General features: G+C 47.9%; 1 protein-coding gene and 1 non-coding gene across 2 annotated transcripts in view; both read left to right on the top strand.

The window, feature by feature from the left end:
- LOC100451910 (polycystin-1-like protein 2) overlaps positions 1-19,243 on the top strand; it is a 37,262-nt gene extending 18,019 nt beyond the window's left edge. Inside the window, exons 10-14 of the mRNA XM_054534424.1 lie at positions 2,894-3,054; positions 8,091-8,301; positions 11,257-11,358; positions 11,846-11,977; positions 18,846-19,243. Coding sequence (XP_054390399.1) covers positions 2,894-3,054; positions 8,091-8,301; positions 11,257-11,358; positions 11,846-11,977; positions 18,846-18,932 — 693 coding nt within the window. The 3' untranslated portion in view covers positions 18,933-19,243. The remainder of the gene's footprint in view (positions 1-2,893; positions 3,055-8,090; positions 8,302-11,256; positions 11,359-11,845; positions 11,978-18,845) is intronic.
- On the top strand, positions 13,989-14,095 carry LOC112129515 (U6 spliceosomal RNA). The gene has a single exon (XR_002911906.1). It is a non-coding gene; the product is annotated as a U6 spliceosomal RNA (small nuclear RNA).
- Positions 19,244-22,285: the final 3,042 nt, after the last annotated feature.

Below are 22,285 nucleotides of genomic sequence, written 5' to 3'. Positions count from 1 at the left end.
CTCCACGGTTCACTGCCCTCCTCCAACCACCTCCACACTCTGCCTGCAGCTGCTTCAGAAGGCTGCTCTCCAAAACCTACAAATCTCTCTCAAAATGCTGCTTGGGCAGTTTTAAAAATCTCCCCACTCTCCATCCCTTTACTGTAAAAGTGAACTTAGCCTGCCACCAGTCAAATGGAAGTCCTTCCTCCTTAGGAGTGGGTAGGAAGGGCACAGTGGCTCAAACCTATAATCCCAGCATTTTGGGAGGCCAAGGCGGGCAGATCACTTGAGGTCAGGAGTTGGAGACCAGCCTGGCCAACATTGCAAAACCTCATCTCTACTAAAAATACAAAAATTAGCCGGGCATGGTGGCAGGCACCTGTAGTCCCAGCTACTTGGGAGGATGATGCAATAGAATCACTTGAACCTGGGAGGCAGAGGTTGCAGTGAGCTGAGATCCTGCCACAGCACTCCAGCCTGGGTGACAGAGCAAGACTCTGTCTCCAAAAAAAAAAAAAAAAAAAAAAATTGCTGGACGCGGTGGTTCACGCCTGTAATCCCAGCACTTTGGGAGGCCAAGGCAGGTGGATCATGAGATCAGGAGTTCAAGACTAGCCTGGCCAACATGGTGAAACCCCATCTCTACTAAAAATATAAAATTAGCCGGGCGTGGTGGCACATGCCTGTAATTACAGCTACTCAGGAGGCTGAGGCAGGAGAATTGCTTGAACTGGAGGCAGAGGTTGCAGTGAGCCGAGATTGCACCACTGCACTCCAGGCCTAGGCAACAAGAGCGAAACTCTGTCCCTGGCAAAAAAGAAAGAAAGAAAAGGAAGGAAGGAAGGAAAGGAAGGAAAGGAAAGAAAGGAAGGAAGGAAAGGAAGGAAAGGAAAGAAAGGAAGAAAGAAGAGGAAAAAAGAATGGGCAGGAGGGGAAACTGGTACAAAAATAGAAGATTCTCTTGAGTGAAAGGGAAAAGATGGGGAGGAAGATGAAGAACACATGCAGGATCGTTCTTTTGAACTTGTGACACCTGTTGGGGAAGTTTAATTAAAACTAAGTCTCCTGCCTATCCAGAAAACCTCTCCACAACGGCAGAAAAGAAAGAAAACTACCTAACTATCTATGTATCTATCTATCTAGAGAGAGGGTCTGGTTCTGTTGCCCAGGCTGGAGTGCAGTAGCGCAGTCCCAGATTACTGCAGCCTCAACCTCCCCGGGGTCAAGTGATCCTCCTACCTCAGCCTCCTGAATAGCTGAAACTATAGGCGTGTGACACCACATCCAGCTAATTTTTGTACTTTTTGTAGAGATGAGGCTTTGTCTTTTTCTTTTTTTTTTTTTGAGACGGAGTCTTGCTCTGTTGCCCAGGCTGGAGTACAGTGGTGCATTCTCTGCTCACTGCAACCTCCGCCTCCTGGGTTTAAGAGATTTCCAGCTTATTTTTATATTTGTAGTACAGACAGGGTTTTCACCATGTTGGCCAGGCTGGTCTCGAACTCCTGACCTCAAGTGATTTATCTGCCTTGGTCTCCCAAAGTACCGAGATTACAGGCGTGAGCCACCATGCCCGGCCTGTTTTTGTGATTTTGCCCAGGCTGTTCTCTAACTCCTGGGCGCAAGTGATTGTCACGCCTCAGCCTCCCAAAGTGTTGTAGAGGTATGAGTCACCACGCTCAGCAATTTTTAAAATTATTTATTTATTTACTTATTTTATTGGTTTTTTTTTTTTTTGAGACAGATTCTTTCTCTGTCACCAAGTTGGAGTGCAATGGCGCAATCTCGGCTCACTTTAACCTCTGCCTCCAGGGTTCAAGCGATTCTCCTGCCTCAGCCTCCTGAGTAGCTGGGACTACAGGCACCCGCCACCACGCCCGGCTAATTTTTGTATTTTTAATAGAGACAGGGTTTCGCCATGTTGGCCAGGATGGTCTGGATCTCTTGACCTTGTAATCTGCCAGCCACAGCCTCCCAAAGTCCTGGGATTACAGGCGTGAGCCACTGTGCCCAGCCTAAATTATTTATTTTTAATTGTGGGAAATATACGTAACATAAAATTTACCATTTTAACCACTTTTAAGTGTTTGGTGGCATTAGGTCCACTCATATCATTGTGCAACTGCCACTACCGTCCATCTCCAGAAGGATGAACTCTTTTCATGTTGCAAAACTACAGCCAGCTGGGTTCGGTGGCTCACACTTGTAATCCCAGCACTTTGGGAAGCAGAGGCGGGCAGATCACCTGAGGTCAGGAGTTTGAGACTAGCCTGGCCAACAAAATGAAACCCCATCTCTACTAAAAATACAAAAATTAGCTGGGTGTGGTGGCACACGTCTGTAATCCCAGCTACTCAGGAGGCTGAAGCAGAAGAATTGCTTGAACCCCGGAGGCGGAGGTTGCATTGAGCTGAGATGGGGCCCGCTGCGCTCCAGCCAGGGCAACAGAGGGAGACTCCATTTCAAAAAAAAAAAAGAATTTCCTTTTAGTACCCTAAAACCTAATGTATAATAATAATAAATAAATTAATTAATTAATTAATTAATTAATAATAATAAAATAAAAAAACCTTCTAGAGGTTTCCATTGGTTACTCGGTGTACGTCCTATGTAAATGAAGAGGTTAAAGTGAAGTTACAAAGTCATTTACTCGGGGTACACCCTATGTAAATGAAGAGGATATTTCCTGTCATAGCTGAAGTGTTTCCATTTGATATAGTTCTTAGGTTCCCTGCCTCCAGGCCCTATTATCCCGCCTCAATGGGTCTGTGCACAAGGTTGGGGAGAGGCCCGGGCACTCTGTGCATGGGGGCCAGAGCTGGGGAAGCCTCCTGCCAGAGGGCCCTCCGGGATGGGGAGGGAGCAGCCCTTGGCGGGGGGCAGTCATGGCCACAACCTCACGCTCCTTTTCCAGGGCAAGCACATGAGGAAGCAGACGTGGGGCTATTTCCGCAGCAAGTGGAACCTTCTGGAGCTGGCCATCATCCTGGCCAGCTGGAGCGCCCTGGCGGTGTTTGTGAAGAGGGCTGTCCTGGCCGAAAGGGACCTCCAGCGCTGCCGGAACCACAGCGAGGAGTAAGTGGCTGTCTCCTCTGCCCCCCAGCTCCCCACACTGGTCCCTCTTCCTACAGCTCCGTTTGAGGCCCAGGGGTCAGAAGGAGGTTTTGGAATGCTGTGGACCCTCAGGGGATAAAGGGGCACTCCTAGTAGACATAACTCTAGCTGCCACCTAGATTCAGGTGTGGGGCCAGCCGCAAGTGAGTACGATTGAGAGGACTCAGACAAAATAGAACATCTTGTGCAAATCTTCCCAAAACATAGGACCATGGGGCATCCTGCTTAGGCTCTCCAAAACCTTGCAAAGGAGAGGCCCTTTGCAAGTATTATGGCCCCAGTAAGCTCACCTCTGCTACCATACACTAAGTGTCCACTATGGGGTAGGCAGGATGTATTCACCTAGGGAATCATCATCAGAATTGATGATGGTCAGTGTTATCATCGCCCCATTTAACAAAGACATTGAGGGTAGGGTGTGGTGGCTCATGCCTGTAATCTCAGCACTTTGGGAGGCCGAGGTTGGCAGATCACCTGAGGTTAGGAGATTGAGACCAGCCTGGCCAACACAGTGAAACCCTAACTCTACTAAAAATGGAAAAATTGCTGGACACGGTGGCTCATGCCTGTAATCCCAACACTTTGGGAGGCCAAGGCAGGTGGATCATTTGAGGTCAGGAGTTCGAGACCAGCCTGGCCAATATGGTGAAACCCCATCTCTACAAAAAATACAAAAATTAGCTGGGCGTGATGGCACACACCTGCAGTCCCAGCTACTCGGGCGCCTGTAGTCCCAGCTACTCAGGAGGTGGGAGAATCTCTAGAACCCAGGAAGAGTAAGTTGCAGTGAGCCGAGATTGCGCCACTGCCCTCCAGCCTGGGTGACAGAGGGAGACTGGGTCTCAAAAAAACAGACAAAGACACTGAGGCTCAGAGAGGTCATGTGACTTCCCCAAGGCCACACAGCTAAAATGTGGCAGACAATTAATTTAAGCCTAACTTGTGTGGCTCCAGGTTCCCCTCCTTTGCTTGGAAACATTGGGTTTCTTGACTCATTCATTCGTTTTATAGATATAGCTAACATGTATTGAGTTATTGCTAAATGTCATACACTTTCATAAAAACACCACATTACAAGCAGTGTCTCATCTCACCTACACCTGAATCCTCCTGAGACCTCTAAGAGATGATATTGTCACCATCCCTTTTTTTGTTTTGTTTTTTGAGATGGACTCTTGCATGATCTCAGCTCACTGCAACATCTGCCTCCTGGGTTCAAGTCATTCTCCTGCCTCAGCCTCCCCAGTAGCTGGGATTACAAGTGTGCATCACCACACCCGGTTAATTTTTGTATTTTTAATAGAGACGGGGTTTCACCATGTTGGCCAGGCCAATCTCGAACTCCTGACTTCGTGATCCGCCCCCCTCGACTTCCCAAAGTGCTGGGATTACAGGCGTGAGCCACTGCACCCAGCCTCATCATCCTTTTGTTTACAAATGAGGAAATCACATGTAATGAGGCTTGGAGAGGTTAAGCTGCGTGAAAGGAAAATAAAATCTTGGGACCCCAATGCACTCTGCCAAAAGGAAAAAGAAAAATTAAGCTGAAAGTTGGGTCATGCAAGAAACTGCCTTTCGTTTTGTTCCTAAAGAGAGAGTTACAGCTAAAAGGTTGATCTCCGCAGGCAGCAGCTCCATGTTCACCTTATCTTATGTGACGTGCCCACTTACTGAGCATGAGACAAATACATCATTGACTATTCCCCTACCTGCTCCTTTTCTCTGGCAACATGTGGATTCAATAGTGTCACCAGACCATCCCTCTTTCCTCTCTACCCTGCTTTTCTCTTTTAAGTATTGAAGGCTTCGGGCTGGGCATGGTGGCTCATGCCTAATAAAAGAGGGCTTATGGCCTCTTTTATTTATGTTTGGAGATGGGGTCTTGCTCTGTCACCCAGGCTGGAGTGCAGTGGTGTGATCACAGCTCACTATAGCCTTGATCTCCAGGGCTCATGCGATCCTCTAACCTCAGCCTCCTGAGTAGCTGGGACCACAGGCTCACGCTACCACGCTCAGGTAATTTTCTTTTTTTTTTTTTGAGACGGAGTCTCGCTCTGTCTCCCAGGCTGGAGTGTAGTGGCACCATCTTGGCTCACCGCAACCTCTGCCTCCCAGGTTAAAGCAATTTTCCTCCTTCAGTCTCCTGTGTAGCTGGATTACAGGTGCACGCCACTACGCCCGGCTAATTTTTGTATTTTTAGTAGAGACGGGGTTTCACCATGTTGGCCAGGCTGGTCTCAAACTCCTGACCTCGTGATCTGCCCACCTTGGCCTCCCAAAGTGCTGGGATTACAGTCATGAGCCACCACGCCCGGCCGCTCAGGTAATTTTTAAATTATCTGTAGAGATGAGGTCTTGCTCTGTTGCCCAAGTTGGTCTCGAGCTGCTGGGCTCAAGCGTTCCTCCTGCCTTGGCTTCCCAAAGTGTTGGGATTACAGGCATGAGCCTCCATGCCCAGCCAGCCCTCCTTTATGAAGGCAGTTAGCCATATTAAAGCATGGTTCTCAACCCTGGCTACATATGAGAATAACTCCAAGGAGACATTAAAAATACTGAAGCCAGGCTGGGCGCAGTGGCTTATGCCTGTAATCCTGGCACTTTGGGAGGCTGAGGGTGGGGGGGGCAGATCACAAGGTCAGGAGTTCAAGACCAGCCTGGCCAACATGATGAAACCCCGTCTCTGCTAAAAACACAAAAATTAGCCGGGCATGGTGACGCACGCCTATAGTCCCAGCTACTCAGGAGTCTGAGGCAGGAGAATCGGTTGTACCCGGGAGGAGAAGGTTGAAGTGAGCCAAGATTGTGCCACTGCACTCCAGCCTGGGCGACAGAGCCAGACTCCATCTCAAAAATAAAATAAAAATAAAAGAGGGCTTATGTATTGTTATTTTTTCCACATATATAAGCAATTAAATGGCATGAGACAGCGTTAGGTCTCTCTTTTTTTTTTTTTTTTTTTTTTGAGACAGAGTTTCACTCTTGTTGCCCAGGCTGGAGTTTAAGTAATGGTGCGATCTCAGCTCACTGCAACCTCTGCCTCCCAGGTTGAAGCGATTCTCCTGCCTCAGCCTCCAGAGTAGCTGGGACTACAGGCGCCTGCCACCACGCCTGGCTAATTTTTTGTATTTTTAGTAGAAATGGGGTTTCATCATGTTGGCCAGGCTGGTTGTGAATTCCAGACCTCAGGTGATCCACCAGCCTCGGCCTCCAAAAGTGCTGGGATTACAGGTGCGAGCCACTGTGCCCAGCCAGCATTAGGTCTTTTAAGAGAGATAGAAGAAAGGAGCTGCTGGAGTCAAAGGCGGAAGCAACCGTTTATACCAGCAACTCCAGTCTGCTCAAAGGGAAGGAAGATTCTGGAAGGCAGGAGATTTGGGTAAAAGGATGGTTCTCACTGAGGCCTGGCCAGTACCCAAGGTGGCAAACCCAGTCTGTGCTTTGTGTCCCTCAGTGTGGCCCTGTAGAGAGCTGCCCTTAGTAGGTCCAACCTTGGAGGAGAGCATGGGGAAAGCTCTCCAGATCACAGAGCTTCGGGAAGGTAGTGTCACCTTGAGCCTGTTCGAAAAGTCTTCTTCTGTAGAATGGCTAGAAGGCAGGCCTCACAAGTTTTTCTTTTTTCTTTTTTAAGTAATTTCAATTTTTATTTTTTATTTTTTTATAGAGACATGAGTCTCACATTGTTCCCCATGCTGATCTCAAACTCCTGGCCTCAAGTGATCCTCCTGCCTCAGCCTCCCAATGTGCTGAGATTGCAGGCATGAGCCACTGCGCCTGGCCTCAAATTTTATTTAGGTTCAGGGGGTACATGTGCAGGTTTGTTACATGGGTATAGTGCGTGATGCTGAAGTTTGGGGTGCGAATGACCTCGATACCCAAGTAGTGAGCACAGTACCCAGTAGATAGTTTCTCAAGCCTTGCCTGCCTCCCTCCAGTCTTGCAGTCCCCAGTGTCTGTTGTTTCCATGTTTATGTCCATGACTACCTAATGTTTAGCTCCCGCTTATAAGTGAGAACATGCAGTATTTGATTTTCTGTTCCTGTGTTAATTCGCTTAGGATAATGGCCTCCAGCTGCATCCATGCCACTGCAAAGGATGTGGTTTTGTTCCTTTTCGTGGCTGCAAAGTTTTTCAGTTAACAAGAAATACCATATGGCTTCATAAAACTTTTATTTATTTTTATTTATTTTTTATTTTTGAGACAGAGTTTTGCTCTTGTCACCTAGGCTAGAGTGCAGTGTCATGCTCTCGTCTCACTGCAACCTCTGCCTCCTGGGTTCAAGAGATTCTCTTGCCTCCGTCTCCTAAGTAGCTGAGATTACAGGCATGCACCACCATGCCTGGCCAATTTTTATATTTTTGCTAGAGACAGGGTTTCGCCATGTTGACCAGGCTGGTCTCAAACTCCTGACCTCAGGTGATCTGCCTGCCTTGGCCTCCCAAAGTGCTGAGATTACAGGTGTGAGCCACCACGCCTGGACTGCAAAACTTTTAAAAACAGATCAGAAAAAAAAAATGTCTTGAGTCCAACATCCCAGAGAAAACCACATCTTGATTGGTCTGCTGCCGTCTCATTGACGAGATCATAGCTCACTACAGCTTCAAACCCCTGAACTCAAGTGATCCTCCTGCCTCAGCCTCTTGAGTAGCTAGGATTACCAGTGCACACCATGAAGTCCAACTACCATTATCATCTTTGTCACCATCACCATCATCTTCAGCATTATCACCATCATCATCACTGTCATTGTCATTATCGCTCTCATACCACAATTCCCAGCATCCTCCTCCTCCTCCTCATCATCATCATCACCACCTACCTGGGGGAACTGGGATGGCTCTCTTTCCCAGACCTGTTTCTGGACCTGATGGCCTGTGAGATGATGATAAAACTAATCCCACATCCTGAAATGCCGATAAGTCTAATCTTGCATCTAGATGAGTTCTGGCTGAACTGCTCAAGGTTTCTAAGACCCAGCCTTTGCATTTTGGTCCCACAGAGGCATCAGCTTCAGTGAGACAGCAGCAGCCGATGCCGCCCTTGGCTACATGATTGCCTTTCTGGTACTCCTGTCCACAGTGAAGCTTTGGCATCTGCTCAGGTTGAATCCTAAAATGAACATGATCACGGCAGCCCTATGCCGTGCCTGGGGCGACATTTCAGGCTTTGTCATTGTCATCCTTACCATGCTCCTGGCTTACTCCATCGTGGTAAGTAACTGCTTTGGGAAAAGTTTGGGGTGGGTCTCTGCAGAAGCCAAGGCTAACTGGTGGTGGGAAGTGGACAGTTAGGGTTAGGGAGACCCTGGGAACCCAAGGAAGGTGGTGGCTCTTCTGAGTACAGGGTCTCTTCGCTGTGAGCTCATGCACCAGTCATCTCAAATGGCAAAGGCTGGAGAGCTCAGGTGAGTAGGGTGAGGAGGCATAGGCTCTAGTGCTGAAAGGGTCCAGGTTTGGGAAGAATTCCTTTCTGCCTCTAGACCCCTCCTGGATGTGCCAGTTCTCCTGGCTTCCCAACTGGTCAGAAGGCACAGGGCTAACTCCTAGACACACACAGAGCACTGCTGCTCTGCTGGGGGATGGATGGGACCACCACGTCCTTGAGTTGGGGCAGAGGTGGGGACGTGAAGGTAGAGACATCCACAGGCCATGCCAGTGCTTGTTGTCCAAGACATGACTCATGAGCCTGGGAGGGCCAATGCCACTTCAGTCAGCACCTTAACACTAAGAGCACATTGACAAGCATGGCCCTGTGTAGAAAAACATAAATGAAAACATTAAATTTTCTTTTTTTTGTTGAGACGGAGTCTTGTTCTGCTGCCCAGGTTGGAGTGCAGTGGCACGATCTAGGCTCACTGCAACCTCCAGCTCCCAGGTTCAAGCGATTCTCTTGCCTCACTCTCCTGAGTAGCTGGGATTACAGGTGCGCACCACCATGCCTGGCTAATTTTGTATTTGTAGTAGAGACAGGGTTTCACCATGTTGGTCAGGCTGGTCTCGAACTCCTGACTTCAGGTGATCCACCCACCTCGGCCTCCCAAAGTGCTGGGATTACAGGCATGAGCGACCATGCCTGGCTTTTTTTTTTTTCTTTTTTTTTTTTTTTTTTGAGACAGAGTCTTACTCTGTTGCCCAGGCTGGAGTGCAGTGTCACAATCTCGGCTCACTGCAACCTCTGCCTCCCAGGTTCAAGCGATTCTCCTGCTTCAGCCTCCTGAGTAGCTGGGACTACAGGCATGTGCCACGACACCCGGCCAATTTTTGTATTTTTGGTAGAAACAGTGTTTCACCATGTTGGCCAGGCTGATCTCAAACTCCTGACCTCAGGTAATCTGCCTGCCTCGGCCTCCCAAAGTGCTGGGATTACAGGCGTGAGCCACCATGCCCGGCCAAAATCATTACCTTTTCAATTCTTTTTTATGATAATGTGAGAAACAAAGCCCCTCTTACATCCTGGCCCCCACCACATCCTGATGTCCTTCTAAACACACCCCCTACTGCCCACCATGTTCCCATGTGAGCCCTGGGCTTCCACTCACCTCTGGCCTTTAGCACAGTCCTGGCCCAGTCCCTACCCCAGGGCCTTCCCCATTCTCACCCTGTCTCCATCCAGTCTCTTGCCTTTCACTCCTCCCTGATCATCCCATCCACCAGCCCATCGCATCCTAGTCCCCGCTCCACCCCAACCCTCACCCCACTCTGCCTCCCTGTCACCTCAGCCTTGACCCCTTCCATCCCTAGCCCCACCCGATCTTCCTCTCCCACCCTTGGAAACAGGTGGGGTGCACTGAGGGAGTGATGGGGGGTGTGTTCTGGAAAGTTGGAGTCTGTGATTTTGGTGAAAGCGCCCGTCTAAACGCTAATGTGGATTTCTTCAGCCCACCATGCAGTGTCTGGGCTGCAGGGACATTGCAGTGTCCCATGGGACCAAAAGTCACCAACTCAGAGCCAGAACCAGGGGCTGCTGGGCCTCCCTCTGACACCGCAGCCCTGGGAAAGTCTTAGGAGTGAGGGGTTGTGGTGAGGAAAAATCAGTGAGGGGAGGGCCTCACCCAGGCAGAAGCCCATCGTCCATTCAACCCAGTTCCCCAGAGTGAAGAGTTTGGAGCCATAGAGTGCCCAGACTCATTGTCAGGTATTTGTGCCGCATCTGGGGAACACAGTGGTGGCTTAGCAGGTGGCTGCCTGAGCCCCAGAGGCACCCTGGGCACTCCCTCATCCTGGTGGTCACAAAGATGGGCATCATCAATAGGCCGTGGACACAATAAAGGTCCTGGACAAGGTCATCCGGGCAGGCACTTCCAGAAACATGACACACACACTCACATGGATGCACACACATGCACACACGTGCACACATACACACATGCACACGTATGCACATACACACATGCACATATATACACACATGCACACATGCACGTGCATACACGTACACACATACAAATATACACACATATGCACACACATAAACACTACACATGGATACACACACATACACATATATACACATGCATGTGCACACAAATACACTACACATAGATACACACATACACATATATACACATACATACACACAAGTGCATATGTGCAGATATTGATGCCCACAGGCATACACATGTACACTCTCACACAGACACATGTGTGGCCTTGCAGGCAAGACCCACAGAGAGAAATATATGCAGGCCATATAGAACCAGTTATGGACCGGGTACAGTGGCTCACGCCCATAATCCTATCACTTTGGGAGGCCAAGGTGGGTGGATCACCTGAGATCCGGAGTTCGAGGCCAGCCTGACCAACATGGTGAAACCTTGTCTGTACGAAAAATATAAAAATTAGCCAGACGTGGTGGTGTGTGCCTGTAGTCCCAGCTACTTGTGAGGCTGAGGCAGGAGAATCGCTTGAACCCAGGAGGCGGAGGCTGCAGTGAGCCCAGATCGAACCATTGTACTCCAGCCTGGGTGACAGAGCAAGACTCCATCCCTCAAAAAAACAAACAAAAACCTGTTGTGTACACACACCCACTTGCACACCCCTATAGGTACAGTAGCTTGACCAGCCCGGCCAGGGCAGTGGCTGACACGGACCACCCACTGTGAAACAGCAGGCTTTTTGGGCCTTGGCAGCCTCCTTCCCTGTTCATGAGAATTCTTTCCATGACAGTCGAACTTAATATTTGGTTGGAAACTCCGTTCCTACAAAACCCTCTTTGATGCGGCGGAGACGATGATCAGCCTTCAGCTGGGAATCTTCAACTACGAGGAGGTAACGGGGTGAGGGCATGGGTGCTGCCATCTATACTGAGCCTCTATGAGGATTAGAAAAAGCACTCCCTGCCCACCCCGCCCAGTGCCATCCCTTGGGCCCATGGCCTGGCAAGCACCGGGCAAGTCTGGACAAACAGAAATGTTCCCCCTCCTCTAGGTGGACACCCCTGCTAGAGCCCACAGCTTGCCCTTGGGACCCCTGCTCACAGAGGAACACTGGGCGCTGGCTACTCAGGGGAGGGCTGTACAGGTGTCTCCCAAAGGAAACACCCCCTACCCTGGGCAGAAAGGGCAGCCGTTTTTGGAGGTGGCAGCCGTGGAAAGTGAGGGGCTGCCCGTTCTCTCCTTGCTCAGCTCTCTCAGCCCCATTCCGGGCTCCAGGCTCCGCCTAGCTCTGAGGACCATTTTCCCTCTGAGGGTTCCCAGTAGGGGAAGTGGCTACTGGGACCCAGGACACTGGATGACCCTGGCTTTCTTTCTGACAGGTCCTGGACTATAGCCCAGTGCTTGGCTCCTTCCTCATTGTGTCCTGCATCGTTTTTATGACATTTGTGGTGCTGAACCTGTTTATCTCTGTCATCCTGGTGGCCTTCAGTGAGGAGCAAAAATACTATCAGGTGAGTCGCTTTGGCCTATTCCTCATCAGTCATTGAACTATGAAGAGGCTGGAGTGGTGTTAGACTTTAGGGAACTTGAGAGATCGTTGTAGCTCAGAGCCCTCATTTAACAAGAGGGGAAACTGAGGCATAGACAGAGGACATTGATTCCCCAAAATCACAAGCAAGTGAGGGGCAGGGCTGGGACCAGAGCTGGGTCTCCTGATTCCGAATGTGAGACTCTGTTTGCAACACCAGTGACCTCCACCCTGAATGCACCTTAGAATCACCTGGGGCCTTTTGGAAACAATGGCTGCCCCGCCAGAGACCAATACCACCAGAGACCAATACCAACAGAGACCAACACCAACAGAGACTAATACCAACAGAGACCAACACGAACAGAATCTCTGGGAGAATGGGCCAGCCCTTGGTATGTTTGAAATCTCTTTGGGTAACTTTTTTTTTTTCTTGAGACAGAGTTTTTGCTCTTGTTGCCCAGGCTGGAGTGTGATGGCACAATCTTGGCTCACTGTAACCTCCACCTCCTGGGTTCAAGCGATTCTCCTGCCTCAGCCTCCCAAGTAGCTGGGATTACAGGCATGCGCCATCACACCTGGCTAATTTTTTGTATTTAGTAGAGATGGGGTTTCACCATGTTGGTCAGGCTGGTCTTGAACTCCTGGCCTCAGGTGATCCACCAATCTTGGCCTCCCAAAGTGCTGGGATTACAGGCATGAGCTACCACGCCCAGCCCTCTCTTTGGGTAATTTTAAGGTTAATGAACAGCCAAGGTTGAAAACCCATACTACACTCCAAAACCTCAACCCATATCGTCATGGCTCGGAGGGCAACAAGCTGGGGACTCGCGGTCGACTTCCCACCCGTGGAAGAGTCGGACTGCTGGGCTGCCTGCAGGAAGAGGGATATGAGCACACAGGCTGCAGGTTAATAACAGCCACCAGCACCACCCACACAGCGCTCTCTTCACAACCGAAGTTGTGCTGAAGGCTTCGCACATTTTATTTAATCCTCAAAACAGCTCCCTGAAGTAGGTATAATTATTCACAACGTACAGAGAAGGAAACCAAGGCTCACAGAGATGAAATCATTTACCTAGAACCACAGAGCTAGAAAGTAGGAAAGGTGGGATTTCAACCTGGATCTGTCTGACTTGGATGTATGGTTTTGTTTTGTTTTCTTTTCCTGCCCTTCTGGAGGTATGACTGTGTGAAGGGTGACGTATTGTGCAGCTCACCCTTCCTGTCCCAGTTGAAAGATTCTTTCAATCTGTATGCCTAAGCCGGGTGTGGTGGCACACACCTGTAGTCCTAGCTACACAGGAGGCTGAGGTGGGAGGATCACCTGAGCCCAGGAGAGGAGGCTGCAGTGAGCTGTGATCATGCCACTGCACTCCAGCCTGGGTGACAAAGCAAGATCCTGTCTCAAAAGAAAAAAAGAAAAATCTGCACGTCTAACAAAGAAACCCTTAAGACACTCTTCTTTGAATTTTTCCATTTCTATACAAGAGCAGCAATTTGGTATATTGTTGTTTTTCTAAATTGCAAAAGATTTCATAAAGGTGACATACTCCATCATGTTAAAGGATCATTGTAAAGAGTTATTTTTCCTGGAAACCAGGAAATTATTGCCTGCAGGATTCAAGAATGCTAAGAATGCTGCCCCTCTTCTGTTGCTAAATGGTCTGTGGTACACTTGTAACGTGTGTCCCGGATCTGTGTTTGGAAAGGAAATACATATTTTTATTTCTACTAAGCTCTCACTTAACACAGAACACTTCTGTGACCAAATATGTGGAGATTTTCTCCACACACCAAGCATTTCTCCAGCAGACACCGACTGGGTATCTTATACCAATTGGGCATCCCTAATCCAAAAATCAGAAATCCAGAATGCTCCAAAATCCAAAATTGTTTGCATGCTCACCTGAGGTGACACATGGAAAATTCCACACGTAACTACTTAATACAGACTTTGTTTCATGCACAAAATTATTGAAAATACTGAGCCAGTGTTCACTTCAGCAACACATATGCTAAAATCGGAATGATACAGAGAAGATCAGCATGACCCCTGTGCAAGGAGGTCGTGCAAATTCACGAAGTGTTTCATATTTTTAATATAATTTTAAAACAAAAAAACAATATACTGGGCTGGGCCCGGTGGCTCAGGCCTGCAATCCCAGCACTTTGGGAAGCTGAGACAGGAGAATCACTTGAGGCCAGGAGTTCAAGACCAGCCTGGGCAATATAGAAAGACCCTATCTGTGCAAAAAATACAAAAATTAGCTGGGCCTGGTGGCATGTGCCTCTTGTTCTAGCTACTTGGGAGGATAGCTTGAGCCCAGGATGCAGTAAGCCATGATTGCACCACTGCTCTCCAGCCTGCGCGACAGAGCAAGATGCTATCTCTAAAACATAAATAAAAATTTAAAATACATATTGTATAAAATTACCTCCAGGCTATGTGTATAAGGTGTATATAAATATAAATAAATTTCCTGTTTAGTCTTGGGTCCCATTCCCAAGATACCTCATTATGCATTCTCCAAAATCTGAAAAAATCTGAAACACAAAACACTTGTCATCCCAAGCATTTCGGATGAGGGATACTCAACCTGTGTAACAACTATTTACATAGCATTTACATTGTGTTAAGTATTATAAGTACTTAATGGTACTTATAGGCCAGGTGTGGTGGCTCATGCCTGTAATCCCAGCACTTTGGGTGGCTTGAGGCGGCCTGATCACCTGAGGTCAGGAGTTCGAGACCAGCCTCAACATGGAGAAACCCCGTCTCTAGTAAAAATACAAAATTAGCCCGGTGTAGTGATGCATGCCTGTAATCTCAGCTACTCGGGAGGCTGAGGCAGGAGAATTGCTTGAACCTGGGAGGCGGAGGTTGCGGTGAGCTGAGATCTCGCCATTGCACTCCAGCCTGGGCAACAAGAGTGGAAACTCCATCTCAAAAAAAAAAGAAAAAAAAAGGTACTTATAGATGATGACTTAAAGTGTACAGGAGAATGTGTGTGGGTTATATGTAAATATTATGGCTTTTTTTTTTTTAATCAGAGACTTGACCATCTGAGGATTTTCTGGTGACCTGCCTCATCCTGAAGCTATCTAGGGGCCTGCCCTAAGTCACTCATTAGCAAAAACTCAGATGTGATGAAAGGGGGCTCATTTTGAATAGCAAAAGACACTCCTATTATTGCCAGGGGCGGTGGCTCACCCCTGTAATCGCGGCACTTTGGGAGGCCGAGGCAAGCGGATCACCTGAGGTCGGGAGTTCGAGACCAGCCTGACCAACATGGAGAAACCCCGTCTCTACTAAAAATACAAAAAAATTAGCTGGGCATGGTGGCGCATGCCTGTAATCCCAGCTACTCGGGAGGCTGAGGCAGGAGAATCGGTTGAATGCAGGAGGCGGAGGTTGCGGTGAGCCAAGATCGCGCCATTGCACTCCAGCCTGGGCAACAAGAGCAAAGCTCTGTCTAAAAAAAAAGACACTCCTATTATTAGTAAATTCTAAGGGTTTCAGGAGCTCTGTGATGGGAACCGAGGTCAAATATGGTTCATATTCTACCACAGTGCCTTTGTCCTGCAAAAAGATTTGATATATTAAAAACAATTTTGTAGTGTTGGGGAAATGTTTTCATTTTAGCAACGAAGCAGAGAGCATTGCTAGGTCTGATGCCCAGGTACTCCAACTGTACCTGAATTTGGAGATGCAATTAGGTAGCCACCTTTAATTAAAGTTACTTTCTCAGAGTGGGTTCCTTCTATCAGAAGACTGAACTTGTCCATTGTAAATAAATTATTTTTTTAACAATGAAGATATATTTCATGTGCCATAAAATTAACCATTTTAAATCATACAGTTTAACGTTTTTTAGTATATTCACAGAGTTGTGCAAACATCATCACTAATTCCAGAATATTTTCTTTCTTTCTTTCTTTTTTTTTGAGACAGCGTCTCGCTCCATCGCCCAGGCTGGAGTGCAGTGGCATGATCTTGGTTCACTGCAACCTCCACCTCCCGAGTTCAAGTGATTTTTCTGCCTCAGCCTCCTCAGTAGCTGGGATTACAGGTGCCCAGCACCACACCCAGCTAATTTTTGTATTTTCAGTAGGGATGGGTTTTACCATTTTGGCCAGGGTGGTCTCGAACTCCTGATCTCAGGTGATCTGCCAGCCTCGGCCTCCCAAAATGCTGAGATTACAGGTGTGAGCCACCATGCCTGGGCTCAGAACATTTTCAATACCACAAAGAAGCCCCCTACCTATTAATAATCACCTCCCATATCCATGCCTCCAGCCCCTGGCAACCAGTAATCTACGTTCTATTTCTTTGGATTTGCCTATTCTGGAAATTCATATTCATATAAATGAGCTCGGACAATATGTGGCCTTTTGTATCTGGTTTATTTCATTTAGCATCATGTCTTCAAGATTCATCCATGTCGTAGCATGTATCCACATGTCATTCCTTTTTATGGCTGAGTCATATTTCATTGTGTGGGTAAAACAACGATGTGCTTATCCGTTCCTCAGCTGATGGGTATTTGGGTTGTTTCTGTATTTTGGCTTTTACAAACAATGCTGCTATGAACATTTTGTGGGCAGAATTCCATATGGACATGTATTTTCGCTTCTCTTGGGCATATACCTGGAAGTGAAATTTCTGGTTTACACAGTAACTCTTTAATTGTTTGAAGACCTGCCACACTGTTTTCTGAAGCAGCTGTACCATTTTAGATCCCCAGCAGCAATGTGCATGACCTTTGTACATAAATTCTTCTGTTTGTTTGTTTGCTTGCTTGCTTTTGAGAAAGGGGCTTGCTCTGTCACCCAGGCTGGAGTGCAGTGGTGCATTCTTGGCTCACTGGAACCTCGGCCTCCCGGGCTCGAGCCATCCTCCCACCTTAGACCCAGTAGCTGGGACTGCACCACACCTGGCTAATTTTTTTGTATTTTTGGTAGAGATGGGGTTTCCCCATTTTGGCCGGGCTGGTCTCAAATTTCTGGGCTCAAGTCACCTGCCTGCCTCGGCCTCCCACAGTGCTGGAATCATAGGTGTGAACCATCACACCTGGCCTGATTTTTACACATTCTTCTTCTTTTTTTTTTTTTTTTTTTTGAGATGGAGTTTTGCTCTTGTTGCCAGGCTGGAGTGCAATGGCACGATCTCGGCTCACTGCAACCTCTGCCACCTGGGTTCATGCAATTCTCCTGCCTCAGCCTCCCCAGTAGCTGGGATTACAGGCATGTGCCCACCATGCCCGGCTAATTTTGTATTTTTAGTAGAGATAGGGTTTTACCATGTTGGTCCAGCTGGTCTCGAACTCCTGACCTCAGGTGATCTGCCCACCTCGGCCTCCCAAAGTGCTGGGATTAGAGGAGCGAGCCACCCCTCCCGGTTGTGATTTTTAAAATTATTTGTAGAGATGGGGTCTCACTATGTTGCCTAGGATGGACTCGAACTCCTAGGATCAAGCAATCTTCTCACCTTGGCCTCCCAAAATCCTGGGATTACAGATAAAAGCCCCTGTGCTCAGCCTGTACATAAATTCTTAACAGCCTCTGTTGGGGTGGTAGAGAGCATTTTCTGACGAGTTTACTGAATGTGCCTTGTTGGTACCTATATCCCTTATGTGAAGTCTGCCATTCCTGTTTCCTAGAAGTTGTTCTTTCTTTGCTTTAAGTCACTCTTAAATATGTATATATGGTTGAGAAGTGTGGGAATGAAAATTTAGTTTTTCATTCCCAGAACTTCCTCCCATACCAGGCTAGGCTAGGAGGTAAACAGAGCAAACAGAAGGAATAATAATAAAGAACTACAAGACCAGGCGCAGTGGCTCATGCCTCTAATCCTACCTAGCACTTTGGGAGGCTGAGGTGGGTGAATCACCTGAGGTCAGGAGTTTGAGACCAGCCCCGCCAACATGGTGAAACCCTGTCTCTACCAAAGATACAAAAATTAGCTGGGCGTGGTGGTGCGTGCCTATAATCCCAGCTACTCGGGAGGCTGAGGCAGGAGAATAGCTGGAATCCAGGAGGCGGAGGGTGCAGTGAGCCAAGATTGAGCCACTGCACTCCAGCCTGGGCGACAGAGCTAGACTCTGTCTCAAAAAAAAAAAAAAAAAAAAAAAAAGAATGAAAGAAGGAGCACCACCAACACTCTGACCTAGAGGAAAAGGGGAGACGCGTATCTCAGAAGGGGGCCCGCATGCTGTTTAACTTCAGGCTCAGCCGCCCAGCCGAGGCTTACTCTGCGCTGGCTTGGGAATTTAAAACGTTGCAGTGAAAACAGTCATCCTCAACAGAGAGGTGGAGGGAGCTCACTGAGGATAAAGGATGGAGCACACACCCTTGGCATTCCAAGAGGGAGGCCCTTCTGCCCTAAAACAGCTCTGAACAGTGAAGTAACCTAGGTTGAGACCAAACTGGACAATAAAACTGTGATTTCGGCCAGGGATGATGCGATGGCTCAAGCCTGTAATCATCCCAGCACTTTGGGAGGCCGAGGCGGGTGGATCACTAGACGCCAGGAGTTTGAGACCTGCCTGGCCAACATGGTGAAACTCTCACTCTACTAAAATTACAAAAATTAGCTGAGCGTGGTGGCGGGTGCCTGTAATCCCAGCTACTCGGGAGGCTGAGGCAGGAGAATCGCTTGAACTCGGGAGGCGGAAGTTGCAGTGAGCCAAGATTGCGCGACTGCACTCCAGCCTGGGTGACAGAGCGAGACTCCATCTCAAACAATATAAAATAAAATAAATAAAAATAAAAACTGTGATTCCCCCTTAGAAAGAAAAGCCCCCAAAGAAGATGGTTCTATGTGAATTGTCTGGTTCTTTCTCTTGCAGCTGTCGGAGGAAGGGGAGATCGTAGATTTGCTGCTGATGAAAATACTCAGTTTCCTGGGCATTAAGTGTAAGAAGAGAGGAGCCTGAAAGCAGCGGGGAGCAGCCTGGGTCCCTGTCCCAGACTCACTGCTCTTAACCAGCGCAAGCTTTGCCCAAGGTCTAAGCTGTTCATCCACACGCCACCATCTACGAGTGGGGACGCCCGGGGTCTCGGGCCTCCACTTATCAGCGACTCTGTAGTCTCTCTAGGCATAGCTTTTGTGTCCATTGAAGAATTACCAAGCCCAGCAAGTAAAAAAATTAGAATAACAGAGACATATATAAAATTGCCAATACTATGAGAGCTTCTTTGTTCAAATGTATTTCCTCTTATTATAAATAAAACAAATATTACATGGAGTTTGGAAAAAACAATTTCCTGCACAGACTAATTATTTCGTCTTTTTAGTCCGTCGGGGGTTGCTTTTTAATGATTCTAGTTCAGGGCTTCTCAAACTGTCTGAGAGATGCTAATGGATGCTGTATTAGTTTCCCAGAACCAAGTATCACAAACTGAGTGGCTTAAAACAACAGAAATGTATTCTGTCCCAGCTCTGGAGCCTGGAAGTGTGCGATCAAGATGTTGGCAGTGGCCAGGCGTGGTGGCTCATGCCTGTAATCCCAGCACTTTGGGAGGCCGAGGCGTGCGGATCACTTGAGGCCAGGAGTTCGAGACCAGCCTGGCCAACATGGTGAAACCCTGTCTCTACTAAAAATACAAAAATTAACCAGGTGTGGTGGCGTGCGCCTGTAGTCCCAGCTACTTAGGAGGCTGAGGCAGGAGAATCGCATGAACCCAGGAGGCGGAGGTTGCAGTGAGCCTAGGTGTTGCCACTGTACTCCAGCCTGGGCGACAGAGCACGACTCCGTCTCACAAAAAAGAAAGAAAGAAAGAAAAAAGATGTTGGCAGTGCCACGCTCCCTCTGAGGGTTCTAGGGAAGAATCCTTCTTGCCTCTTTCAGCTTTTGGTGTTAGCCAGCAAGCCTTGGTGTCCCTCGGCTTCTAGATGCATCACTCCCAGATGGGAAGAAGCTTGCTGGGAGCCTCTGTTCCTTCTCCTTTTCTCAGGACACCAGCCATATTGAATTAGGGGCCCACCCTAGTCCAGGGTGACTTCATCTGAACTAATTATAATACATCTGCAGGGATCCTGTTTCCCAATATGGTCACATCTGAAGAACTGGGACTTAGGACTTTGACATATCTCTTTAGGAGCCACAATTCAAACCAGAATAGGTGTCATTCCTCCAAAAATGTTTCTGGGTCAAATAAATTTGGGGAATACTGGTTTATAAAAGTTTTTTTGTTTGTTCGTTTGTTTGAGACAGGGTCTTGCTCTGTTGCCCAGGCCGGAATGCAGCGGCATGACTTCAGCTCACTGAAACCTCTGCCTCCCGGGATCAAATGATTCTTGTGTCTCAGGCTTCCCAGTATCTGGGACTACAGGAACACAAGAGCATGCCTGGGTAATTTTTGTATTTTTTTGTAGAGACGGGGTTTCACCATGTTGGCCACGCTGGTCTTGAACTCCTGGCCTCAAGTGATCTGCCTACCTAGGCCTCCCACAGTGCTGAGATTACAGGCACGAGCCACTGCACCCAGTCTACTGTATTGTTGCAAGAGGAAAATATGTCTATCAGCTCAAAGAGATGAATGGGCCCCTCTCAAAACACCTGGAAGAAATGACCACCTGGAATTTTCCAGAGCTTATACTCAATGGGCAATGAGATGACCTTTAAAATCTCAAACCAGGAGGTTACAAAGATTACTAGGTAGAAAAAGAAAAAAAATTTTGACTGTCTTCTAGGCTTTTTACCAAAAGAAAAGCACATGTCATATTTTTTGGTGGAAGGGCGTTTTTGTAGCCCATATGTTGATGTTGATGTGTGATCTTTTTCTTCCCATCATATGAGTTAGTGAAGCTGAGAATAAATATGTTAAGGTGTTAAGTGGCATGATGCTGCACTGGCTTGTAATGAAACAACAACAGAAAACAAAATCTTGACATTAGAGAAGGTAGCCAAGATCTGTAGTGCAGGGTAGACCAGCGTGATCCAGTCAGCATCCCAAATGAAGGCAAGTGGAGCAGAGCTTAAGAGCAATTGCTGGCCAGGCACGGTGGTTCATGCCTGTAATCCCAGCACTTTGGAAGGCTGAGGCGGGCGGATTACGAGGTCAGGAGTTTGAGACCAGCTTGGCCAACATAGTGAAACCCCATCTCTACTAAAAATACAAAAATTAGCCGGGCATGGTGGTGCGTAGTCCTGTAGTGCCAGCCACTCGGGAGGCTGAAGCAGGAGAATTGCTTGAACCCGGGAGGCAGAGGTTGCAGTGAGCCAAGATCACACCACTGCACTCCAGCTTGGGCGACAGAGCTAGACTTCGTCTCAAAAAAAAAAAAAAAGAAAAAAGAAAAAAAGAACAGTTGCTTTCCAATCAGTGTAGAGGCCAAGGTCTACTACTGCCACCTAGGAGCTACTTAAGCCACAAAAACGCCTCCCTGATCCCACTCCTCGGAAGCGCCTTAACCTCTGAGCCTCATCTATGAAATAAGTGTTAACACCTGCCAGAAAGAGGTTTGGATAGGATTAAAAAGATGTGTGCATAGTGCCAGGCACATAGCAAAGGCTCAATAGACGGGAATGATTTGCTCAAAAGAAAGTGGGCATGACGGCCCTTGCAAGCCACTGCACAGATGTGGTGGCAACCCTAAGTTCATAGCAGGGCAGAAGCTCAGTGCAACAATGTATGGGCTCCCCAAACACACACACACTCCATGGTGTGCCCCCTATGGTACTGTTTCAGGTGTTTGAACAAGAACAACTCCATTTTGAATATGGGCTGGGTAAAATGAGGCTGAGACTTCATGGGCTGCATTCCCAGGAGGTTAGGCATTCTTTTTATTTTTATTTTTTTCTGAAGCAGAGTCTCACTCTGTCACCCAGGCTGGAGTGCAATGGCGTGATCTCGGCTCACTGCAACCTCTGCCTCTCAGGCTCAAGTGATTCTCGTGCCTCAGCCTCCTGAGCAGCTGGGATTACAGGCACCTGCCACCATGCCTGGCTAAATTTTGGATTTGTAGTAGAGATGGGGTTTCTCCATGTTGGCCAGGTTGGTCTCGAACTCCTGACCTCAAGTGATTCACCTGCCTCACTTAGTCACAGGATGAGCTAGGGTTGGCACAAGATACAGGTCACAAAGTCCCTGCTGATAAAATAGGATGCGGTAAAGGAGCCGGCCAAAACTCACCAAAACCAAGATGGCGACCTCTGGTAGGTCTCACTGCTCATTATACGCTAATTATAATGCATTAGCATGTTAAAAAAAAAAACTCCCACCAGCGTCATGACAGTTTACAAATGCCATGGCAACGTCCAGAGAAGTTACCCTATAGTCCAAA

The sequence above is a fragment of the Pongo abelii genome, chromosome 18 (assembly GCF_028885655.2).
Source record: "Pongo abelii isolate AG06213 chromosome 18, NHGRI_mPonAbe1-v2.0_pri, whole genome shotgun sequence".
Lineage (NCBI taxonomy): Eukaryota > Metazoa > Chordata > Mammalia > Primates > Hominidae > Pongo > Pongo abelii.
This window is presented reverse-complemented; position numbering and strand designations above follow the sequence as displayed.